At 37.1% G+C, this 25,011-nt stretch overlaps 1 protein-coding gene across 9 annotated transcripts in view; it reads left to right on the top strand.

The window, feature by feature from the left end:
• The window catches only part of CFTR (CF transmembrane conductance regulator), a 201,631-nt gene that overhangs the window by 93,907 nt on the left and 82,713 nt on the right, over positions 1-25,011 (top strand). For all 9 annotated transcript variants that reach the window (XM_089917478.1, XM_089917477.1, XM_089917472.1 and 6 more), the window contains 3 exons: positions 18,615-18,709; positions 21,213-21,299; positions 23,026-23,752. In XM_089917478.1, coding sequence (XP_089773604.1) covers positions 18,615-18,709; positions 21,213-21,299; positions 23,026-23,752 — 909 coding nt within the window. The remainder of the gene's footprint in view (positions 1-18,614; positions 18,710-21,212; positions 21,300-23,025; positions 23,753-25,011) is intronic.

Genomic DNA, 25,011 nt, shown 5'->3' with positions numbered 1-25,011 from the left:
TTGGGGGCAGACTTGGTTAGGTTCCATGAGGTTAGGTTCGAACCTAACCTTCCTTTGTGAGGAAGTCACAAAGGTTCTCCCAGGCATGAAGCCACATCTCAGCTCAAAATCCAGCTCTTTCATTAAGTTGTCCTTGACAGATTATAGATTGTAAGCTCCTGAATGCAGGGGATTAATCTTAACCATCTCTAAATTGCCTAAAATACTTGCTCACTGTTTGGAACATATGCCTATAATAATTTTAACTTGTCCTGGTTCCCAAAGCATAGAGCAAATTATAACCCTGCCCTTGCCCTTGAGAAGCTCACAGTCTTTGAGGGTAAACAGACAATTAATAAGAAAAGACATAAAAGCTCTTATAACACATAGGAACAGAAAAGTCATGACTAGTTGTCAAAGAAGTCATGGAAGACTTTATGGAGGATATTAAATTTTTATTGATTTTAAAGGAATTTGCCAGATAAAGAAGTAGAGGAAAGCCATTCTAGATAGAGGGACCGGCAGGTGCAAATAGTGAAAGATATGGTAAATTTAGAGAACAATAAAACTTCCGTGTGGCTAAGGGTCAAGACGTATTTGGAAGAGTGCTGGGAGGTGAGTCTGAAGAAGTGAGCTGGGAAAAGTTTTGTATGCCATCTTTCTATTTTTATTTTTTTAATTTATTTATTTTTTGGCTGCATGGGGTCTTCATTGCTGCGCACGGGCTTTCCCTCTAGTTGTGGCGAGCGGGGCCTACTCCTCGTCGTGGTGCGTGGTCTTCTTATTGTGGTGGCTTCTCCTGCTGCAGAGCACGGGCTCTAGGCGTGCGGTCCTCAGCAGTTGTGGCTCATGGGCTCCAGAGCGCAGGCTCAGCAGTTGTGGCGTAGGGGCTTAGTTGCTCCGTGGCATGTAGGATCTTCCTGGACTAGGGCTCAAACCCGTGTCCTCTGCATTGGCAGGCGGATTCTTAACCACTGCACCACCAAGGAGTGCCTGTGTGCCGTCTTTTAAAGTTTGGATTTTATTCTGGAGTTCACAAGGATCCAATATATTTTTGGTTGTTTGTTTTATGATGTTTTGTTTTAAGCAGGGATGTGACATGATCAGTTCGATTGAATGAATTTGAATTGTTCAAAGTAATGTGGATCATATGTTCTTTGGCCAAGCTATCCACTACCAGCTGAGAAAAAATATGACTTCTCCTATATTTTAGGGTCATGGGATATGATGAGCATTCTCCATGAATCAGCTCTCATTATGTTATGTTAACAGGACTGAAGAGGATAAACCTTTGGAAAGTGAGACAACTTGATACTTAAGAACTCCATATCTTCCACATATGTTTTATTTTTTTTTTGATAAGAGAACTAGTAACCTAGTTCATAAGAAAAATATCAATAAACATCCCCTTTTACTTATGCAGAATTCACTTGCTTAGCACCATAATAGTGGATGATAGAGATCAAGCGGAATAAACACATGCATATATGTATGTATACCATACATATACGTGTAAGTAATATATATATACACATATCTATGTACATATATATAAAGATGTATAAAAATGCAATCTGTATGTGTATATATATGTATGTATATTCAAATGTATGTGTGTCTATACCCCAGTCACTATAATGAGTATTTTGGATAGCAGTTGTGATAACCTCTGGTTAGATATACTATAGTTACCAAAGAAAATATTTTATACACCATTAAAATATTATTGAGGAAAGTACTGCTAGCAGATAAAGTCTTTTTAAAATTTTTATTATTTATTTAATTTTTAAAAACATTTTTATTGGAGTATAATTGCTTTACAATAGTGTGTTACTTTCTCCTTTATAACAAAGTAAATCAGTTATACATATACATATATCCCCATATCTCCTCCCTCTTGTATCTCCCTCCCTCCCACACTCCCTATCCCACCCTTACAGCTGGTCACGAAGCACCGAGCTGATCTCCTGTGCTATGTGACTGCTTCCCACTAGCTATCTATTTTATATTTGGTAGTGTATATATGTCCATACATACACTACCACTCTCTCACTTTGTCCCAGCTTACACGTTCCCCTCCCCGGGTCCTCAAGTCCATTCTCTAGTAGGTCTGAGTCTTTATTCCCTTCTTGCTCCTAGGTTCTTCATGACCTTTTTTTTTTTCTTTTTTAGATTCCATATATTTGTGTTAGCATGCGGTATTTGTTTTTCTCTTTCTGACTTACTTCACTCCGTATGACAGACTCTAAGTCCATCCACCTCACTACAAATAACTCAATTTCATTTCCTTTTATGGCTGAGTAATATTCCATTGTATATATGCGCCACAACTTCTTTATCCATTCATCTGTTGATGGACACTTAGGTTGCTTCCATGTCCTGGCTATTGTAAATAGAGCTGCAATGAACATTGTGGTATATGACACTTTTTGAATTATGGTTTTCTCAGGGTGTATGCCCAGTAGAGGGATTGCTGAGTCATATGGTAGTTCTATCTGTAGTTTTTTAAGGAACCTCCATACTGTTCTCCATAGTGACTGTATCAATTTACATTCCCACCAACAGTGCAAGAGGGCTCCCTTTTCTCCACACCCTCTCCAGCATTTATTGTTTGTAGATTTTTTGAAGATGGCTATTCTGACTGGTGTGAGATGATATTGCATTGTAGTTTTGATTTGCATTCCTCTAATGATTAATGATGTTGAGCATTCCTTCATGTGTTTGTTGGCAATTGGTATATCTTCTTGGGAGAAATGTTGATTTAGGTCTTCTGCCCATTTTTGGATTGGGTTGTTTTTTTGATATTGAGCTGCATGAGCTGCTTATAAATTTTGGAGATTAATCCTTTGTCAGTTGCTTCATTTGCAAATATTTTCTCCCATTCTGAGGGTTGTCTTTTCGTCTTGTTTGTGGTTTCCTTTGCTGTGCAAAAGCTTTGAAGTTTCATTAGGTCCCATTTGTTTATTTTTGTTTTTATTTCCATTTCTCTAGGAGGTGGGTCAAAAAGGATCTTGCTGTGATTTATGTCTTAGAGTGTTCTGCCTATGTTTTCCTCTAAGAGTTTGATAGTATTTGGCCTTACATTTAGGTCTTTAATCCATTTTGAGTTTACTTTTGTGTATGGTGTTAGGGAGTGTTCTGATTTCATTCTTTTAGATGTAGCTGTCAAGTTTTCCCAGCACCACTTATTGAAGAGGCTGTCTCTTCTCCACTGTGTATTCTTGCCTCCTTTATGAAAGATAAGGAGACCATATGTGTGTGGGTTTATCTCTGGGCTTTCTATCCTATTCCATTCATATATATTTCTGTTTTTGTGCCAGTACCATACTGTCTTGATTACTGTAGCTTTGTAGTATAGTCTGAAGTCAGGGAGCCTGATTCCTCCAGCTCCATTTTCTTTCTCAAGATTGCTTTGGCTATTCGAGGTCTTTTATTTTTCCATACAGATTGTGAAATTTTTTGTTCTAGTTCTGTGAAAAATGCCTTTGGTAGTTTGATAGGGATTGCATTGAATCTGTAGATTGCTTTGGGTAGTATAGTCATTTTCACAATGTTGATTCTTCCAATCCAAGAACATGGTATATCTCTCCATCTGTTTGTATCATCTTTAATTTCTTTCGTCAGTGTCTTATAATTTTCTGCATACAGGTCTTTTTTTCTCCTTAGGTAGGTTTATTCCTAGGTATTTTATTCTTTTTGTTGCAGTGGTAAATGGGAGTGTCTCCTTAATTTCTCTTTCAGATTTTTCATCATTAGTGTATAGGAATGCAAGAGATTTCTGTGCATTAATTTTGTATCCTGCTACTTTACCAAATTCATTGATTAGCTCTAGTAGTTTTCTGGTAGCATCTTTGGGATTCTCTATGTATAGTATCATGTCACCTGCAAACAGTGACAGCTTTACTTCTTTTCCAATTTGGATTACTTTTATTTCTTTTTCTTCTCTGATTGCTGTGGCTAGGACTTCCAAAACTACGGTGAATAATAGTGGTGACAGTGGGCAACCTTGTCTTATTCCTGATCTTAGTGGAAATGGTTTCAGTTTTTCACCATCGAGGATGATGTTCGCTGTGGGTTTGTAATATATGGCCTTTATTATGTTGAGGTAAGTTCCCTCTAGGCCTACTTTCTGGAGGGTTTTTATCATAAATGAGTGTTGAATTTTGTCGAAAACTTTCTCTGCATCTATTGAGATGATCGTATGGCTTTTCTCCTTCAATTTGTTAATATGGTGTATCACATTGAGTGATTTGCATATATTTAAGAATCCTCGCATTTCTGCGATAAACCCCACTTGATCATGGTGTATGATCCTTTTAATGTGCTGTTGGATTCTCTTTGCTAGTATTTTGTTGAGGATTTTTTCATCTATGTTCATCAGTGATATTGGTCTGTAGTTTTCTGTTTTTGTGACATGTTTGTCTGGTTTTTGTATCAGGGTGATGGTGTCCTCGTAGAATGAGTTTGGGAGTGTTCATCCCTCTGCTGTATTTTGGAAGAATTTGAGAAGGATAGGGGTTAGCTCTTCTCTAAATGTTTGATAGAATTCGCCTGTGAAGCCATCTGGTCCTGGGCTTTTGTTTGCTGGAAGATTTTTAATCACAGTTTCAATTTCAGTGCTTGTGATTGGTCTGTTCATACTTTCTATTTCTTCCTGGTTCAGTCTCAGAAGGTTGTGCTCTTCTAAGAATTTGTCCATTTCTTCCAGGTTGTCCATTTTATTGGCATATAGTTGCTTGTAGTAATCTCTCGTGACCTTTTGTATTTCTGCAGTGTCAGTTGTTACTTCTCCTTTTTCATTTCTAATTCTATTGATTTGAGTCTTCTCCCTTTTTTTTTGATGAGCCTGGCTAATGGCTTATCAGTTTTGTTTATCTTCTCAAAGAACCAGCTTTTAGTTCTATTGATCTTTGCTACCGTTTTCTTCATTTCTTTTTCATTTATTTCTGATCTGATCTTTATGATTGCTTTCCTTCTGCTAACTTTGGGGTTTTTTTGTTCTTCTTTCTCTAATTGCTTTAGATATAAGGTTAGGTTGTTTATTTGAGATGTTTCTTGTTTCTTAAGGTAGGATTGTATTGCTATAAACTTCCCTCTTAGAACTGCTTTTCCTGCATCCCATAGGTTTTGGGTCGTCATGTTTTCATTGGCATTTTTTTCTAGGTATTTTTTGATTTCCTCTTTGATTTCTTCAGTGATCTCTTGGTTATTAACTAGTGTATTGTTTAGCCTCATGTGTTTGTATTTTTTTACAGATTTTTTCCTGTAATTGATATGTAGTCTAATAGCGTTGTGGTCAGAAAAGATACTTGATACGATTTCAATTTTCTTAAATTTACCAAGGCTTGATTTGTAACCCAAGATACGATCTATCCTGGAGAATGTTCCATGAGCACTTGAGAAGAAAGTGTATTCTGCTGTTTTTGGATGGATGGTCCTATAATTATTAATTAAGTCCATCTTGTTTAATGTATCATTTAAAGCTTGTGTTTCCTTATTTATTTTCATTTTGGATGATCTGTCCACTAGTGAAAGTGGGGTGTTTAAGCCCCCTACTAAGATTGTGTTACTATCGATTTCCCCTTTTATGGCTGTTAGTATTTACCTTATGTATCGAGGTGCTTCTTTGTTGGGTGCATAAATATTTAAAATTGTTATATCTTCTTTTTGGATTGATCCCTTGATCATTATGTAGTGTCCTTCTTTGTCTCTTGTAATAGTCTTTGTTTTAAAGTCTATTTTGTCTGATATGAGAATTGCTACTCCAGCTTTCTTTTGATTTCCATTTGCATGGAATATCTTTTTTCATCCCCTCACTTTCAGTCTGTATGTGTCCCTAGGTCTGAAATGGGTCTCTTGTAGACAGCATATTTATGGTTCTTGTTTTTGTATCCATTCAGTCAGTCTGTGTCTTTTAGGTGGAGCATTTAATCCACTTATATTTAAGGTAATTATTGAAATGGCTATTCCTATTACCATTTTCTTAATTGTTTTGGGTTTCTTATTGTAGGTCTTTTCCTTCTCTTGTGTTTCCTGCCTAGAGAAGTTCCTTTAGCATTTGTTGTAAAGCTCGTTTGGTGGTGCTGAATTCTCTTAACTTTTGCTTGTCTGTAAAGGTTTTAATTTCTCCATCAAATCTGAATGAGATCCTTGCTGGGTAGAGTAATCTTGGTTGTAGGTTTTTCCCTTTCATCACTTTAAATATGTCCTGCCATTCCCTTCTGGCTTGCAGAGTTTCTGCTGAAAGATCTGCTGTTAGCCTTATGGGGATTCCCTTGTATGTTATTTGTTGCTTTTCCCGTGCTGCTTTTAATATTTTTTCTTTGCATTTAATTTTTGATAGTTTGGTTAATGTGTGTCTTGGCATGTTTCTCCTTGGATTTATCTGTATGGGACTCTCTGTGCTTCCTGGACTTGATTAACTATTTCCTTTCCCATATTAGGGAAGTTTTCAACTATAATCTCTTCAAATATTTTCTCAGTCCTTTTTTTTCTCTTCTTCTTCACGGACCCCTATAATTCGAATGTTGGTGTGTTTAATATTTTAATAGTCCCAGAGGTCTCTGAGACTGTCCTCAATTCTTTTCTTTTTTTTATTTTTCTTTATTTGCTCTGCAGTAGTTATTTCCACTATTTTATCTTCCAGGTCACTTATCCATTTTTCTGCGTCAGTTATTCTGCTATTGATCCCTTCTAGAGAATTTTTAATTTCATTTATTGTGTTGTTCATGATTGTTTGTTTGCTCTTTAGTTCTTCTAGGTCCTTGTTAAACGTTTCTTGTATTTTCACCATTCTCCTCTTCATTTGGTAGGTCTGGTGGGTTTTTACCTTGCTCCTTCAACTGCTGTGTTTCTGTCTTCTCATTTTGCTTAACTTACTGTGTATGGGGTCTCCTTTATGCAGGCTGCAGGTTCGTAGTTCCCGTTGTTTTTGGTGTGTGCCCCCAGTGACTAGGGTTGGTTCAGTGGGTTGTGTAGCCTTCCTGGTGGAGGGGACTAGTGCCTGTGTTCTGGTGGATGAGGCTGGATCTTGTCTTTGTGGTGGGCAGGACCATGTCTGGTGGTGTGTTTTGGTGTGTCTGTGACCTTATTATGATTTTAGGTAGCCTCTCTGCTAATGGGTGGGGTTGTGTTCCTGTCTTGCTAGTTGTTTGGCATAGGGTGTCCAGCACTGTAGCTTGCTGGTCATTGAGTCGAGCTGGGTCTTGGTGTTCAGATGGAGATCTGTGGGAGATTTTCCCCGTTTGATATTACATGGAGTTGGGAGGTCTCTTGTGGACCAGTGTCTTGAACTTGGCTCTCTCACATCAGATGCACAGCCCTGACACCTGGCTGGAGAACCAAGAGCCTGTCATCCACATGGCTCAGAATGAAAGGGAGAATAAAAGAAAGAAAGATAAAGATAAAATAAATTAAAATTTAAAAGTTATTAAAATAAAAAACAAAAAATAGTTATTAAAATTTTTTTAAGTAATTTAAAAGAAAGAAAGAACAATGAAACCAAAAGACACATCCACCAATGATAACAAGCGCTGAAAACTATACTAAAAATAAAATAAAGAAATGGACAGGCAGAACCCTAGGGCAAATGGTAAAAGCATAGCTATACGGACAAAATCACACACAGAGGCATACACATACACACTTACAAAAAGAGAAAAAGGGGAAATATATATATATATATATATATATATATATATATATATATATATATAGTTGCTCCCAAAGTCCACCTCCTCAATTTGGGATGATTCGTTGTCTATTCAGGCATTCCACAGATGCAGGGTACATCAAGTTGATTGTGGAGTTTAATCCGCTGCTCCTGAGGCCCCCAGGATTGATTCCCCTTTGTCCTCTTTGTTCGCACAACTCCCGGAGTTCAGCTTCGGATTTGGCCCCGCCTCTGCGTGTAGGTCGCCTGAGGGCGTCTGTTCTTCGCTCAGACAGGACAGAGTTAAAGGAGCCGCTGATTCGGGGGCTCTGGCGCACTCAGGCAGGGAGGAGGGAGGGACATGGAGTGCAGAGCGAGCCTGCGGCAGCAGAGGCCATCATGACGTTGCACCAGCCTGAGGCGCGCCGTGTGTTCTCCCGGGGAAGTTGTCCCTGGATCACGGTACCTTGGCAGTGGCGGGCTGCACTGGCTCCCGGGAGGGGAGGTGTGGACAGTGACCTGTGCTTGCACACAGTCTCTTGGTGGCAGCAGCCTTAGCATCTCATGCCTGCTTCTGGGGTCTGCGCTGATAGCGGCAGCTCGCGCCTGTCTCTGGAGCTCCTTTAAGCGGCGCTCTTAATCCCCTCTCCTCGTGCACCAGGAAACAGAGAGGCAAGAAAAAGTCTCTTGTCTCTTCGGCAGCTCCAGACTTTTCCCTGACTCCCTCCCGGCTAGCCGTGGCGCACTAGCCCCCTAAAGGCTGTGTTCACACAGCCAACCCCAGTCCTCTCCCTGGGATTTGACCTCCGAAGCCAGAGCCTCAGCTCCCAGGCCCCGCCCGCCCCGTCGGGTGAGCAGACGAGCCTCTCAGGCTGGTGAGTGCTGGTCGTCCCGATCCTCTGTGCGTGAATCTCTCCGCTTTGCCCTCCCCACCCCTGTTACTGTGCTCTCCTCCGTGGCTCCAAAGCTTCCCCCACTCCGCCGCCTGCAGTCTCCACCTGCGAAGGGGCTTCCTAGTGTGTGGGAACCTCTCCTCCTTCACAGCTCCCTCCCACTGGTGCAGGTCCCGTCCCTATTCTTTTGTCTCTGTTTTTTCTTTTTTCTTTTGCCCTACACAGGTATGTGGGGAGTTTCTTGCGTTTTGGGAGGTCTGAGGTCTTCTGCCAGCGTTCAGTAGGTATTCTGTAGGAGTTGTGCCACATGTGGATGTATTTCTGATGTATTTGTGGGGAGGAAGGTGATCTCCATGTCTTACTCCTCCGCCATCTTGAAACTCCTCTGCTAGCGGATAAAATCTTATCTAACACTTAAAACATCTTCAGTTCCCTAAAAAAGAAACAAATGAACAAAACCCTTAAATTTCATACCAGTTTAGATCTTTTTCAAGTAATTTTGAAGATCTCTTCTCTTAAGCTACATTTAGCCCAAACCCCAGCTTTTTAAGTTTGGCTAATGAATGTCTGTAAAACTCCATTAAAATTTTAGGAAATAGATGTAAGCCCTTTTAATAGTACTCTTCTTCCACTCAAACTTTTTCCTTTTCTTTCTTTTCTTTTTTTTTTTAAAAAATAGTTTCTTAGCTTCTTCTTAAGTCATAGTTCAGAGTTTCTAATGAGAATGTCTGACTAAACATGTTACCTATGCTTGGTAAAAGGTAAAATTTGTTTAGATATGATTAACCTAGTTAAGTTGAAAAACACATACTTTGAGAGGTAAAATCTCCTGACTGAGTATAAATTGTTTAAAATCTAGAATACACTGAAAGAGTGAACACTTCATATAAAAATCTATAGAACATGGCTGTACTCAGAGGGAAATTTATAGCTTTAAATGCCTTTATTGTTAAGAAGCAAGCCTAAAAATACACAAAATTTGTATTTTTCTTGAGAATTTTAAAAAAGCAACCAAATAATAAGAAGTTAAAAGAGGGAGCAAGTAAGTATAAAAATTTAATGAAGTAGGAAACAAACAGATAAACGAAAGATATAATAATTCCTCAAAGCCAGTTCTTTGAAAAGACCAGTAAAATAGTTAAATCTATCCTTGTCTTTAGTAAGGAAGACTTAAAATATTAGGAATGATGAAGAAGCTTAAGCAAAAATATGGACAAGATTAAAGCTATTATTAAAAATTAGTGCAAATCTGTTGAAAAGTTAAAAACCTAGAGGAACTGGATGATTTACTAGCAAAATACAAATGTTCAAAATTGAAGAAAGAAGCATAAAAAAACTTGAATAGACAGATTACCATTGTAAAGTTGGTTCAATGTCGATTAATAAAAATTAAAAGGCACTATCACTAGATAATTTCATAGCTGGGTTCTATTTTACCTTTAATAACATAACTTCCAATATTATTTAAACCATACCAAATCATAGAAAAAATGAAAAACTCTTCATTTTCTAAAGCCAGGATAGTATTTGTATCAAAATATGAAAAAATATATTAAAAAGAAAACTGTAATAAATCATACTTATGAATATAGATATTTAAATAAAATGCTATCAAATAAAATACTACTAAATAGAATTCAGTATGGTATAAAAAATAAAATATCAGGCAAGATTCATGAATAGGAATACAAGGGTGCTTCAATATAAGCAATCTATAAATACAATATAATTTGTTACATTGAAGGAAGAAAACCATAAAATAGGGTCAGTATATGCTAAAAGGGTCTTACATAAATTCAGCAGTTATTTCTAATAAAACTTCAAAGTAAGAATAGTAGGAGAAAACTTCATTAAAGAGCTTTGTACCTTTTTTTAAACAAACAATCCAAAGTAAGCATTATTTTATTTTTATTTATTTAAAATTTATTTATTTATTTATTTTTGGCTGTGTTGGATCGTCGTTGCTGCATGTGGGCTTTCTCCAGTTGCCGTGACCGGAGGCTACTCTTCGTTGTGGTGCACGGACTTCTCATTGCGGTGGCTTCTCTTATTGTGGAGCACGGGCTCTAGGCGCACAGACTTCAGTAGTTGTGGCTCGTGGGCTCTAGTGCACAGGCTCAGTAGTTGTAGCGCACGGTCTTAGTTGCTCCGTGGCATGTGGGTTCTTCCTGGACCAGGGCTCGAACCCGTGTCCCCTGCATTGGCAGGCGGATTCTTAACCACTGCGTCACCAGGGAAGTCCTAGCATTATTTTAAATGGTGAAAGGTTAATGCCATTTGTCTTAAAATAAGAATAATATTACATGTTCGTGAAAAAATTGTTCACCTAAAAAAACCCCAAGTGATTCTAGCAAAGGCAAATGGAGAGCAAAACCCTGCCAGAATTAATAAGGGACTATGATAAGATGGCTGAATAGTAGATGAGCATACAAAAATAATCAGCTTTTCTTTACACTGGCAACAACAATTTAGAAGTGGAAATAAAAAGCTATTCAGGGGCTTCCCTGGTGGCGCAGTGGTTGAGAGTCCACCTGCCGATGCAGGGGACACGGGTTCGTGCCCTGGTCTGGGAAGATCCCACATGCCGCGGAGCGGCTAGTTCCGTGAGCCATGGCCTCTGAGCTTGCGCGTCCGGAGCCTGTGCTCCGCAACGGGAGAGGCTACAACAGTGAGAGGCCCACATACCGAAAAAAAAGAAAAAGCTATTCAATTCACAATAGTAGAAAACCATAAAATACTTAAGGATAAATGTAACAGGAAATTTACAGGACATATATGAAGAAGATTGCAGTCTTATCGAAAGATCTAAAACAACTGAATTAATGAAAAGATATGATTTAGCATCTTAAGATGCGAATCACATCCAAACTTATGTATACATTTAATAAAATCACAATACATCTGAATGAGATTGCTTTTGGAATTTTATTAAACTGAACTTAAATTTCATGTGGGAGGAAATATAAAAAGTAGTTAAGAGTATACACTTTGTAGACAAACTGCCTTGGTTTCAATTCTGGCTCTATTGTTTATTGGCTGTGTTATCTTTGGAATGATATTAACCTTTTCTAACTTTCAGTTTTCTCATATTTATAATGGGGATAGGGTTGTGATGAGTATTAAAGAAGTTAATACTTGTAAAATGCTCAAAATAGTACCTGGTGCATAGTAAGCACTCAATATCCATTAGCTATTATTAGTATTATTATTTCTATTGTTGTTGTTAATATTGTTATTATATAGAAGACTAAGTGAGCAAAAAGAGACAAAAATTTATGAAGAAGAATTGTGCTTTGTCAGGTATTAAATCATACTTAATGCCATTAAAAAAATCTAAACACCAAAAACTCAGCAGAATATTAGTGTAGGAGTAGAGAATGGATCAGAGGAACCAAACAGAGAACCCAGAAATAGATCTTTGGAAATATGAGACTATGATAGATGATATATAAATTGAGTGGAAACATCATTTAATAAATTAGGTCTACTATCCAACTAAAAGAAAATAAGACTACATTCTTATCTCACACCATGTATAAACATAAATCATACCTTGAATAAATTCTTTAATTTAAAAAGAGTAATAAACATTTTACAAGAAAATTTAGGATACTATCTGTATAACCTGAAAGTGCAGTAGTATTTTTTAACCAATATACTAATTGCAGGTAGATATATTGACTAAATGAAAAATTTTAATTTTGCATATGACAGATGGTACATACATAGTGAAAATAGAAACAGGGAAAATGTTTTAAAAATATTAAAGAAAAAGTTGTTAATATCTATACCTTACAATGAAAAATGAATTAATAAGAAAAGGACAAAAATCTGGTAAAAACAGGCATTTCACAGAAGACAAAACCCACGTTACCAATAAATATTTAAAATTTCACCATTATTAAGGAAAATGCAAATTAAAATGACAAGTTAGCAAAAATTAAAATGTGATGGTACGTATTGTTGGTGATGATGTGAAGAAAAGTAACAGTTCCATCAAATCTTGATGATGGAACTGTTACTTTTTTTTTTTTTTTTTTTTTGCCGTACGCGGGCCTCTCACTGCTGTGGCCTCTCCCGTTGCGGAGCACAGGCTCCGGACGCGCAGGCTCAGCGGCCATGGCTCACGGGCCCAGCCGCTCCACAGCATGTGGGATCTTCCCAAACCAGGGCACGAACCCGTGTTCCCTGCATCGGCAGGCGGACTCTCAACCACTGCGCCACCAGGGAAAACCCCCACTTTTAAAAAAAAATTTATTTATTTATTTATTTTTGGCTGCGTTGGGTTTTCGTTGCTGCGCGTGGGCTTTCTCCAGTTGCGGTGAGCAGGGGCTACTCTTTGTTGAGGTGCACGGGCTTCTCACTGCTGTGGCTTCTCGTTGCGGAGCACGAGCTCTAGGTGCGTGGGCTTTAATAGTTGTGGCTCGCGATCAGTAGAGCGCAGCCTCAGTAGTTGTGGCGGACAGGCTTAGTTGCTCCGCGGCATGTGGGATCTTCCTGGACCAGTGCCTGAACCTGTGTCCCCTGCCTTGGCAGATGGATTCTCAACCACTGCGCCATCAGGGAAGCCCTGGAAAGGTTACTTTTAAAAGTTGTTTTGTAAAGGATTCTGGCAGCAGTAACTTTTAAAAAGAAAAGACACGTACCTATGACCATGCTGTCTCATTCATGAGAATATATCTTATAGAAATAAAATCACAAAAGCTCAATGATTTATGTACAATGGTGTTATCAGTAGACTTTTTTTTTTTTTTGGTAGCAAATGCCAGTGAAGATCACAGAGCATCTGACAGAGCTATGTTTTGTGGTTTTTAAAATTTATTTATTTTTTATTTTTGGCTGCACTGGGTCTCTGTTGCTGCACCCGAGCTTTTCTCTAGTTGAGGCAAGCAGGAGCTACTCTTTGCTGCGGTGCACTGGTTTCTCATTGCGGTGGCCTCCCTTGTTGCCACCAGTTCAGTAGTTGTGCCAGTTTCAGTAGTTGTGGCGCACGGACTTAGTTGTTCCATGGCATGTGCGATCTTCCCGGACAAGGGCTTGAACCCGTGTCCCCTGCATTGGCAGACGGATTCTTAACCACTGTGCCCCCAGGGAAGCCTGGAGCTATGTATTTTGAAATTCAAAATCTTACACTTCCAGTCCAGTCTAGTCCAGACTGCAAATAAATGTGGACCGGTGAATTCAAGCACAGAGCTTCCTGAAAGGAGCTTGCATCAAGCTGCTTTCTTATTATAGAATTCTGATGTTGACTCATCAAGAAGGTTACTCTGCTGTTGATTGCTAAAATATTTATTTGTTTAACTAGGTGTTCTTCATTCAGTAGCACCTCAGTCAATTAGCAGAAAGTGTGGGGAGTTAAAAATAGTCTTCTTATTTGTTTGTACTGCTGAAACATATTCTAGTGGAAATTTCTAATCAAATACTACAGAATCATCCCAAAAACATGAAAAAGTTTCTCATAAAAAAGAAAGTAGGTGTTCCCTACCCTCCTTGATTCTTTTATAATGAGAAGATAATAAGATGAATAAAAATATCATAGCACAATTTACCATGGCTAAAATGTTAAATAAAATTAACTAACCATCTCTAGAGAGGTAGCATTTGGAAGGTATCTAGATCTTGTCTGGGAATATGGTGTCACCCTTAAGAACCTTGACTTTTAGTTTCAAAACATGTGACTACATACATAGCAACCTCAACAAAAGTACATTTGGTAAAGGCACGCGAACTTGGGACTTGAATGCATGGCTTCCAATTCTAAGTCTGATTCTTTTCCGATACATTATCCCTTGTATGTTTCTTACAATCATATGCTAATAAAGGCTATATTTTCAGGCCTTAATAAGAATCTGCTTTTCCTTTAATATGAGAATGGCGCAGAGTATTACATCAGGTAAGCATTCTACTCAAGGCCAAATGGAAATGAATGATGTACACAGATTGTTGGTAAATAGATCATTCTAAAAGTGCAGATCACCAAAGTTTGAGTGTGCGTTATGGACCAAGCTCTTTATATGAAGTTACTTCAAATTTTTGCAACTGTTAAAGGAAGGTACTATTACCCCCATTTACAGAGGGAGAACTGAAGGCCAGAATAGACTTGCCCAAAGCTACTTATCCAGTTATTAGCGGAAACAGAGCTACAAAATAAGCCATTGTGCTCTCTGGTCAATGTTGCCATTCATGTTCTTTATTTTGTTTTAAACTTTATTTTAGAATTAAAAATATTCCACTTGGATTGGCACATTTCATTTCATTGATTTATATTTATTGAATTGCTTTGTATATGACATATTCTTAATTCTTATACTGAGCACCCTTTATAGAAGATGGACTATAATTGCACCTAGCTTATGGTTAGAATTAAGTTACAAAGCTGTTAAGTAACTGAGATTTCACAATAAGCCTGCAGAGCAGGGTTCAAATCCTGGGCCCCATGCCATGCAGTTCAGTATTCCAGCTTTGTTACTTATTGAACCATCACCATTAGTTTACATGACATCCCAACAGCTCTCTAAACGGACACCGCAAACATAATTCAGATTTCAGCTCACCAGTGACTTGGGAGCAGAGACGCTTAGATTCAGTTCGTCATGGCATTTTCCCAGGCTGCACCCAACCTGGAAATTCTCCCAAGTATGAGGGGAAATTTCACACTGAGAAATCCCATTCCATCTAAGGCACGCCAAAGAAGAGAAGATGACCAGTCACTTACCAGGCCTCATGCCAGGCAGGCCTGGGGCACCCCAGGGATGCAGGCGTGGCTCACTGACTGAATGTGCTGAACAGACCAGGCACGGGGCAGAGTACATTATCATAGGAGCTCAAAATTAATAGTGTTCTGAAACTATAAATGAAACAGAGTAGCTTGTGGTTATAATTGAAATAGATTAACTTGGTACCAGGAAACCATCTAAGCAATTCCTTCCTTGAATCCCTCATTTTCTTAATGTATTTTCTCCTTTCCCCGGACCAGTTCCAGGTCAGGATTTGAGGAGTGATACTCAAAGGAATGGCTATTTCTGGTCTTTTTGGGAGGAAATTGATGGTTTTCCATTCAATCTGAACATGTAAAGTCTAAGCTCACTTGAGGATCTTCCAATTTCTTTCTCTAATATTACGTTTCAGCCTACTCATATGGGAAGGAAGAAAGAGAATTTTTTTTTTCCTTCTCCCTCCTATTTCCTTGGCTTGTTTAAAGGATGAATATTGCAGGCTCCTGTGAGAGAAATTTGGCTAAAACAGCCTCTTATTTATTCTGTCTTAAGAAAAGAAAATTATTGAAATAAATTGCATTTGTATTCTTTGGACATTTACATTCACTAGGGATATTTGCTAAAGTGTCAATTATAGTTCCTTGTCTTCTATCATTTCCTATCTTTCCCTTCACTTTTCTTGTCTCTTTATGCTGCCAGTATCTTCCTGCTTTTTCCTACAGATGTCTACTTCTTCTGACAATTATTCCTTTTCCCATTTTCTTTCTTTTTCTATGCTGTACACCTTTCTTATTTTCTTATATGCACCTGTTTCTTTGTCACTTAATGTTTGTTTACCTTTCCTTCATCCATTCTCTCCATTTTTCTTCCTTCATTCCACAAATCTTTGTTAAACTCTTGCACTGGGCTAGGATTCTACACCCTCCAAATCTATAATCCCCTAAATGTAACAGTATTATTAGCGTACCATCAAAATAACTACTGATATTTCTAAATTTTAAAAAAAATAGAAATTTTAACTGATTTAACTGATAGTGTATTGAATTCAAATTTGAAAAAAAAAAACTCCAATAATTCCAGCAACCTCTGGTTTTTTAAGATTGTGTCAGAGGGCTTCCCTGGTGGCACAGTGGTTGAGAATCTGCCTGCCAGTGCCGGGGACACGGGTTCAAGCCCTGGTCCGGGAAGATCCCACGTACCGAGGAGCAATTAAGCCCGTGTGCCACAACTACTGAGCCTGTGCTCTAGATCCCGTGAGCCACTACTACTGAGCCCACGAGCCACAACTACTGAAGCCTGCACACCTAGAGCCCGTGCTCCACAACAAGAGAAGCCACTGCAGTGAGAAGCCCACACACCCCAACAAGCAGTATCCCCCACTCGCTGCAACTAGAGAGAGCCCACACACAGCAACGAAGACCCAACGCAGCCAAAAAAAAAAAAAAAAGATTGTGTTAGAAAATGTGCCTCCTTTACAAAAGCCTGCTCAATCTATTCATATAAGATAAATTATTCTTTCTTTTCCTCTAAAAGATTTAATTTTTTAAAAAGGGAATGGGATATGGGGAAGGAAAATATGGTGCAGCAGAGAAGAAATACACATGTGAGCCATTTTACTAATTGCTCTAAATTGAGTAAAGAGGTTGTGTTGCATAGAACTGCTCACTAAAGGCTTAAAGGCTGAGGTGCTCCTGGACATGCTCCCTTAGCAAGACTGAGATTTAAGACCTCGGGTGTGGAATTTAGCTGTAGTCCTTGTTATTTGGATGGAATCCTGGTTATGTGGCCTGGTCCATGAGTTGAACAAAAAAATTCAGTCCAGTGGAAAGAAATGTAGCACTTCGTTTCACGTGTCTCATAACTACAGAAGGTCCTCCTCATCACAGTGCTCTATGGGTCTCAATGACCTCTCTGTGTTGTATTTCTCCAGTGCCTGAGTAGCTAGCTCCACTGGGTCCTGCTGTATCTCCTCCAACATGTCAGCATTTTTTAAGTCACATTTTTTATCCTTTTTGGTCCCCTTAGCTCAGGAGTATTGACAGCAACCATTCCTTGGGGGCAGTGGCTGGCATGGTTCTAAGCCTACAGGAGCTGCCAACTAGCTTTTAATACGAATGATCATGTACTAATTTACCAGCTTTGTGAGTTTACAGTTTTGTGTATGAAGTTCTATTTGACTTTCATATGGTGGATAACAAAAACAAATGGACAATATAAGTAACCATTTTGACAATTTAAATACAGGTAATGTTCATGTCAGTTCAAGGAGAGCGGATGTACTGCTTCTAGATTGTGAAAGCAAAAGGAGGAATAGAGTGGAAGAGTATTTTTAATAGAGGAAGAGAGAAGAAGGTGGTAACAAAAGAAAAGAGAAGATGTATGGGGTTGAGAAAAGAAAAGGCAAAGAACTTGTTTTGAATTAAAGAGAGAATCCTATCCATCTAACTCGTCACATTCTCAAGTCTCAGGGCAAACCTCACCTATTCCAGAAAGCATTATAGCATTTTCTACTTACTCTACAATACTTCTATATTCTGAACAATTAATTTGCCAATTAATTGCATATTGTTTTATTATCTTAAAATGGTTAATTAATTCTTTAGGATGTTTTTTAGCTTTCTCCAGGATTATGGCTTATCTTCCAAGTTAGACTTACAATGACTGCAATTTGAGGACTGTTTCTTATAAATTCTAATCTTTCACAATGTCTAGCATGGTTGTTGCCACAGAGTTCATTAACTGGAGAAGGGATGACAGGACACATGTGGCAGGGAGGTGACAGGAGAGACAGAGCGGATGGGGAGAGGACATAAGAATGAGGTGGGAGGATGGATGAGGGAGAAGGCTGTGTTGTTTGGGTGGGTAGGTGAGAGAAGTGTGGAAAAGAGATGCCTTGTACCCCTGGTCACTGAATATGCTTAGATACTGCAGGGAGCTGTAAATGGTATTCTTTTAGTTTCTCTTATTAGGAGGTTTATTCATCTTTGGGGATTTCCTTTTAAAGGAGTGAATTTAAATTGAAAGGAAGTGTACTTTAGCACATTAATAGCACTTGGGTTTGTAAAATGGTCAATGGATGATATACACACATCTTTACATATCATAAATATGCATATGCTTTACTTTCTGATATTTTCCAATTCTTATTTAATTATCCTAAATAACATTTGAAAAATTAAAGAAAGTTTTCTTTATAAAATTTCAACAATGTTTTGAGCAATTGAAATGCATTTAAAATAACTGAGATGCGGTGTTCACAATTTCTGCTGTGGTTAAAGCAGAAGTCTGATATACGATTGCATTTGAAGGAAAATGTACCTTTCAAATTCAGATCCAACATACTGACAATTCCTCTCTGTCTATTTTTGGTAATAGGACATCTCCAAATTTGCAGAGAAAGACAACATAGTTCTTGGAGATGGTGGAATCACATTGAGTGGAGGTCAGCAAGCAAGAATTTCTTTAGCAAGGTGAATATCTGATTATTGGTCCAGTGAGCATTTGTTGTAAATATCATGCATGTAAAAAATTATAGATGATTCTCTATTTCTTCATATTCTGTTTCTGGAATTGAAAAATGCCCAGGATCTTATAGGTAGCAGGTTAAGAATGACCTTTAAGAATTATAGTTAATGATACAGTGTTCATGTCTGATAAAGCTGATGGCTTTTTAAAAATGCATACCCTTATGTTGGTGTGTGTGTTTGTTTGCCTGATGCCCTGGCACTCTGCCTAGCCCAGGAAAGAGAAGATGTAAATTTTTATTTAGTCCTTCATACAGTTCCTTGCTCACCCCATCCCAAAATGTACACACCTGCTCTAGGCTTCTGTTTATGCTACTTGGTTTAGATAAACATAAATTTTCAAAGTTTTCAACATAACTAATTAATCTCATGACAGAGATAGCAGGGCAAATGATGTCACTTAGCTTAAAGTCTGTAATCTTTAAAGAAAAATAAATAGGACAAGCACATCTAATATAGTGGGGGCTATGGTGATCCCTTGGTGGAGACATTCTTGGCCTAAGCATTTTGAAGTGTCAAAGGGAAGTATATATATATATATATATATATATATATATATATATGTATAGTTAATTTGTGTCAAGAAGAAACCTTTGCTGTTAAATTGTAACTCTCAGTTTAAAAAATTATTGGTGATGTGGTGTGGCAAATGTTACTCCAGTTTTATTTGAACAAGATTCTTCTTACTGTGTTGCTGAAGTTGTTAGCAAGAAATCACCTTGACTTATTGATATTTTGGCTTCTTTCCCTTACTTTCTTGCGCTTTCAAAAGCTGGGACAGGAAACTAACTCACTGAGCACCTACAGTTGCCTAGTACTATTCTGGGTTGGGTGTGCATGAGTACGTGTGTAATTTTACTTAATCCCCATATCACTCTGCCAAAAAAGTATTGTTCTCCCCAACTTATAGAAGAGATAATGAGATAAATGAGGAGGTTAGATCTTAACTTGCCAAAATCCACACTGGGAAATTCTAGGGTTACAATTTGAACCAGGTCGTCTTGACTCTACATTAAACCACACCTTGATCTTGGGATTACAATGTCAAGTAATAAATCAATAGATATGGATAATTCACAGACAAAATAATATTTTCTAAATAACTGAAAGTTGATTAATCTGTGAGCCAAAGTAAGACTTGTCTTAAACATTTCATTTCAAATTTAGGTAGGATATGCTGTATGACTTCAGGCATTCAGAATAGAATTGAGTTTGTATTTACCAGTTGAAGATGCAGTTTTATTATAAAATACACACAGTTTGAGGCATTAAAGAAAATAATTGTTTATTGCTATTCTGATCTGAATGTGTCATGTGTTGTCCATTTGGGGATGATGAATATGTTATTTCTGATCTCTTGAGAAACTGTGGTCATAGATGTGTAGATAGAGAGAAGAGCTGAGTAAGGGAAGAAAGCCCTCGAGGGTACATTTAGATGGGGGACTTTTATCTAGTTCTTATGTGTTATCTTCAAAAATAAGTTACACTGCAAAGGTTCTTCTAGATTTTACTTTGACCTTTTGTCATTTCTGTTTTTTAATTATTATTATTATTACTTGTCTTAGTTACCTGCTGACTAAACACAGTTTCCTTTTTTACATAATTACACGTAAACACTGAATGCTATGTGACTGGCACAGGTATAGGGTACTAACAACCACAGCTGAAAAAATTTAAATAAAAATTTAAAATTTAAATTGCCTCACTTTCGTTCATATGGGACCATATCTTCATCTTATTACTGTCCTAAGATCAACTTAATGAAGATTTTACTTGCTCATAAAATTTTATTTTTTAACTTAGAAAATAGTAAAATTTTCTGAAATTTTATAATATAAAATAACATGGGTATACATTTTCATTGCAAATTTTTCATCCTTCACTTGTGTGGCATTTTTATGAGTATGGTCCAGAAACTAAGACTATACGGAACAAAGAGCGATGTCAATCATACAGCCGTAACAACACTGCTATCAATTTGTTGGTAACAGTCAACACTGAAAAAATATTTAAAAAATAATTTCACATAAGTGCTGCAATTTAATTGCTGTCTCTGACATTTTACAGGTTTGAAACAGTCTATTTTTCTTTGTTTCCCACCAAAATGCAAGACCTTTGAGGGCAGAACTTGTGTAATTTTTACGATTGTATTCCCAACGTGTGGCATAGTGCTTGGCTGTAAATAGATACAACTGTTAAAAGGTTTTCTTTTTCTTTTTTGAGGTAATATTTAAAATTGTATGTATGGTGTGATTCAGTTTGTTACTTTTGTAACTTAAAGTGTATGTCACTTATATTTAGCAAAACCACTTCAGCAGTTTTTGGAGTATTGTGAAAAGCCATAAAAATCACATATGACTTATCTTTTTGTTCTTCACTTAAAATAATCCATACCAAAAGACATGGGAAATATTGAAGGAATCTAATTTCATTTCCATTTTCTTTTTAGAGCAGTATACAGAGATGCTGATTTGTACCTATTAGACTCTCCCTTTGGATACCTAGATGTGTTAACAGAGAAAGAAATATTTGAAAGGTATGTTCTTTGAATAACTTATCCATGCTAAAAGACAAGAAGGAACAACTATACCACCATAGGCTGCATATTACTGCTTGAGAAATATGTCCACCATTGTGACTCAGAATGGCAGAATGTAATGTAGCCACTTACTCAAATCTGATCTTCCCTCTACGGTCAACATTAAAGATCACGTCCACTTTTCTGTCCACCTTATGCTGAACCAATTTTTCCCATTATTACTTTAACAATCACTAATTATGTAGGTTTTTATAGTATTATTGTCTTGTGACATAGCTTATATTATTTTAATTGATTATTATACTCAAACTTTTTATTCACTTTTTTCGTGTTAGTATTTTATTTTATCTCCTCCTTAGGTAGTAAACTTCTTAAGGAACCAAAGAAACTGAAGGTTTTAATGTTTTAATATAGGTGAATGCTCAGACTATTCATCTACCTCAATACCTCCTTCAGAACCTTCTCCTCAGTCACACAAAGCTCAGGGAATACATTTCATTGGAGCTCCCATTAGGGCTCAACGTATGTGAAGTTCCTACCAGGAAGTTAGTTATATAACTTGATTTTAAGGTTTCAAAATGATTTCATAGACTATAAAGTAGTTTATTAAGAGAATTATCATGATTCATTTTAATCAATAAGGATGTAGATTGTGTGTGTATAAAACGGCCATATTTTTCCTAGAAGCACCTTTCCTAGAATTTAGCAAAATTTAATACCTATGATACTATTTTTATAATCCTGTAACTATAAGTACCTTCTTACCAATATAAACTTTGCTAGTTATGTTAGTATGTTAGAGTATAGACTAGAATGATGCCTCTTTCTATCAATATATAATATAAAATGTTTTAATGCCAAAAAGAAATTGGTTTCAGATGGTTCTCGTCAGGATTTACTTCTAGACTTAGAGGGAAGTTTTGTTGGAGGACGGTCAAATGTATTATCCAATTCTCAGGTTTGTTATTGTGTTTTTTGTTTTTTGTGTTTTTTTTTGTGGTACGCGGGCCTCTCACTGTTGTGGCCTCTCCCGTTGCGGAGCACAGGCTCCGGACGCGCAGGCTCAGCGGCCACGGCTCACGGGCCCAGCCGCTCCGCGGCATGTAGGATCTTCCCGGACCGGGGCACGAATCCGTGTCCCCTGCATCGGCAGGTGGACTCTCAACCACTGCACCACCAGGGAAGCCCTGTTGTTGTGTTTTTAACAAATAAAATTAGTCTTAATATAAGCTCTTGAGGACAAAATTGGTGGTCAACTTAAAATATAAAAAAAGGAAATGAGTAGAAAGTTTAAAGAACAAGAAAGCTCTGACATTTTAGAAGACATGTAGAAATATAAACCCTAAGGAATCTTAAAGGTCATCTAACGATTCCCTTATTTTCTAGATGAATCAGCCATGACCCAGAGGGTAACCAGTTCATTCAAAGTCAAATGTTTATTTAATATCAGATATTTAATTTCATTCTAGGTCTGTTAACACTCAACTTTATAATGTAGCATACTATAATAATTCAATAATACAGTATTTCATGTCATAATAATTCAAGAGTGCAAATTAGTTACTATTTTTTTTAATATTTACTTATTTTAAGTATAATAATAACATTGTATGGTAGAGGTTTTATACAAGAATAGGTTAATAAAATGTTAAAATGCAATATATATACTATTGTAATAAATTGTTTATTAAATTAATATTTATATATTTTTATATTCTTAAAGCTGTGTCTGTAAATTGATGGCTAACAAAACTAGGATTTTGGTCACTTCTAAAATGGAACATTTAAAGAAAGCTGACAAAATATTAATTTTACATGAAGGTAGCAGCTATTTTTATGGGACATTTTCTGAATTACAAAATCAGCGGCCCGACTTCAGCTCAAAGCTCATGGGATATGACACTTTTGACCAGTTTACTGCAGAACGAAGAAATTCAATCATAACTGAGACTTTACGGCGTTTCTCACTAGAAGGAGATACTTCTGTGTCCTGGAATGAAACGAAAAAGCAATCTTTTAAACAGACTGGAGAGTTTGGTGAAAAAAGGAAGAACTCCATTCTCAATTCAATCAGCTCTGTGAGGAAATTTTCATTTGTACAGAAGACTCCATTACAAATGAATGGCATCGAAGACGATTCTGTTGAGCCTTTAGAGAGAAGACTATCCTTAGTTTCTGGTTCTGAACTGGGAGAGGCTATCCTGCCTCGGAGCAACATGATCGATGCTGGTCCCACATTTCAGGGACGAAGGAGGCAGTCAGTCCTGAACCTTATGACCTGCTCCTCGGTGAACCAAGGTCAAAGCATTCACCGAAAGACAGCAACATCCACACGAAAAATGTCACTGGCCCCTCAGGCGAGCTTAACTGAAATAGATATATATTCAAGACGGTTATCTCAAGATACTGGCTTGGAAATAAGTGAAGAAATTAATGAAGAAGATTTAAGGGTGTGTATAAGTAATCAGTGTGGTGTTTCCGTGTTTTCCTTTCTTTTTTTTCTTTTGGCCACAAAGAGTGGGATGTAATACATACTATGTAGCAAAACTTACTCAAATTTGAGTTTAGGATGAGGTTTATTTTTAAGATTCCTAAAGTCCAAAGTATGTAAATTATGTAAGCAACGTCGAAATGTGAAAGAATCAACTGTTTCCTTTTGTGATGTCTCTTACTGTAAGATGTATTGTAAGTCAAAGCAAGGACTAATATTGAGTCCTTTACTAAGCAGTGATAATCATTATTATTAATGAGAAAAATTATGAATTATTATAAATCTGTTTCATTACCCTCCTAAAACCTCTGTGGGAAGAGGTGGAGTGAAAACAAATATATAAACAAATAATAGCTTCAGTTATTGAGAGACAAAGAAATGTTTCTGTATGCAGGTAGCCTCTATAAGGTATATAAACATCTAGTCTCTCAACAGGACTAACATTCTGGCTTATACCTCAGTCTTGCCTGAATTTAGTTAATGTGAGCTTTTTTATCATTTAAATTTCATTATACATAGGATTTCTGGGCAGGTTTCTTTTAAAGAAGGTATGTGAAATTCAACATATACTAGTGCCAACGTTCAGGTAGAAAGTCTTTTATATTAAGTTCTAAAGAATAAAATGCTTTTATTCTTAAAATAGGAGGCAATAGAAAAGAGGAGGGTTTTTTTTAAACTAGAAAAATTCCTTAAGTGCCTTGGATGAAACAGTGTTGTAATAAATCGATATGTTTAATAGCATAGATCAATTACGAGTAGTGTGACCTTTGGCAAGTCACATGTCATTTAATGTCTCTGGGCCAAAGTTTCTTTCTTTGTAAAATGAGGGAACAGAATAGATGATCTCTAAAATACATACTTTCAGTGTTTCTATAATCTTAAAAAAGATTTCCTAAAAGATAATTTATCTGTATGGTTTTAATACCAATCTGAATGAATTTCTCAAACCTGATTCTATAAGTTTAATTGTAAAGAATGATCACTTTGACTGATAATAGTATTTATTGATTGCTTCTAGTGCAATGAGCATATTCTCAGAAGGTCCTCTCATTATCCTCATTTATAGATAAGGAAACTAAATTTGAGAGAAGTTCAGCTGCCTGAATTCAAGCAGCTCCTAGGAAGTCAATGATAGAGTCCAGATTCAAATCCAGGTTTACTTGACTTCAGAAATTTTTACATCTAACCAGTGTGTCATATTCCAATTTCCTAGGACCC

Source organism: Delphinapterus leucas, chromosome 9, assembly GCF_059928025.1.
Source record: "Delphinapterus leucas isolate spDelLeu-1000000601 "Yukka" chromosome 9, BTC_Dleu_Yukka2, whole genome shotgun sequence".
Classification (NCBI taxonomy): domain Eukaryota; kingdom Metazoa; phylum Chordata; class Mammalia; order Artiodactyla; family Monodontidae; genus Delphinapterus; species Delphinapterus leucas.
The sequence above is the reverse complement of the archived record's forward strand: the minus strand, read 5'-3'. Positions and strand labels throughout refer to the sequence as shown.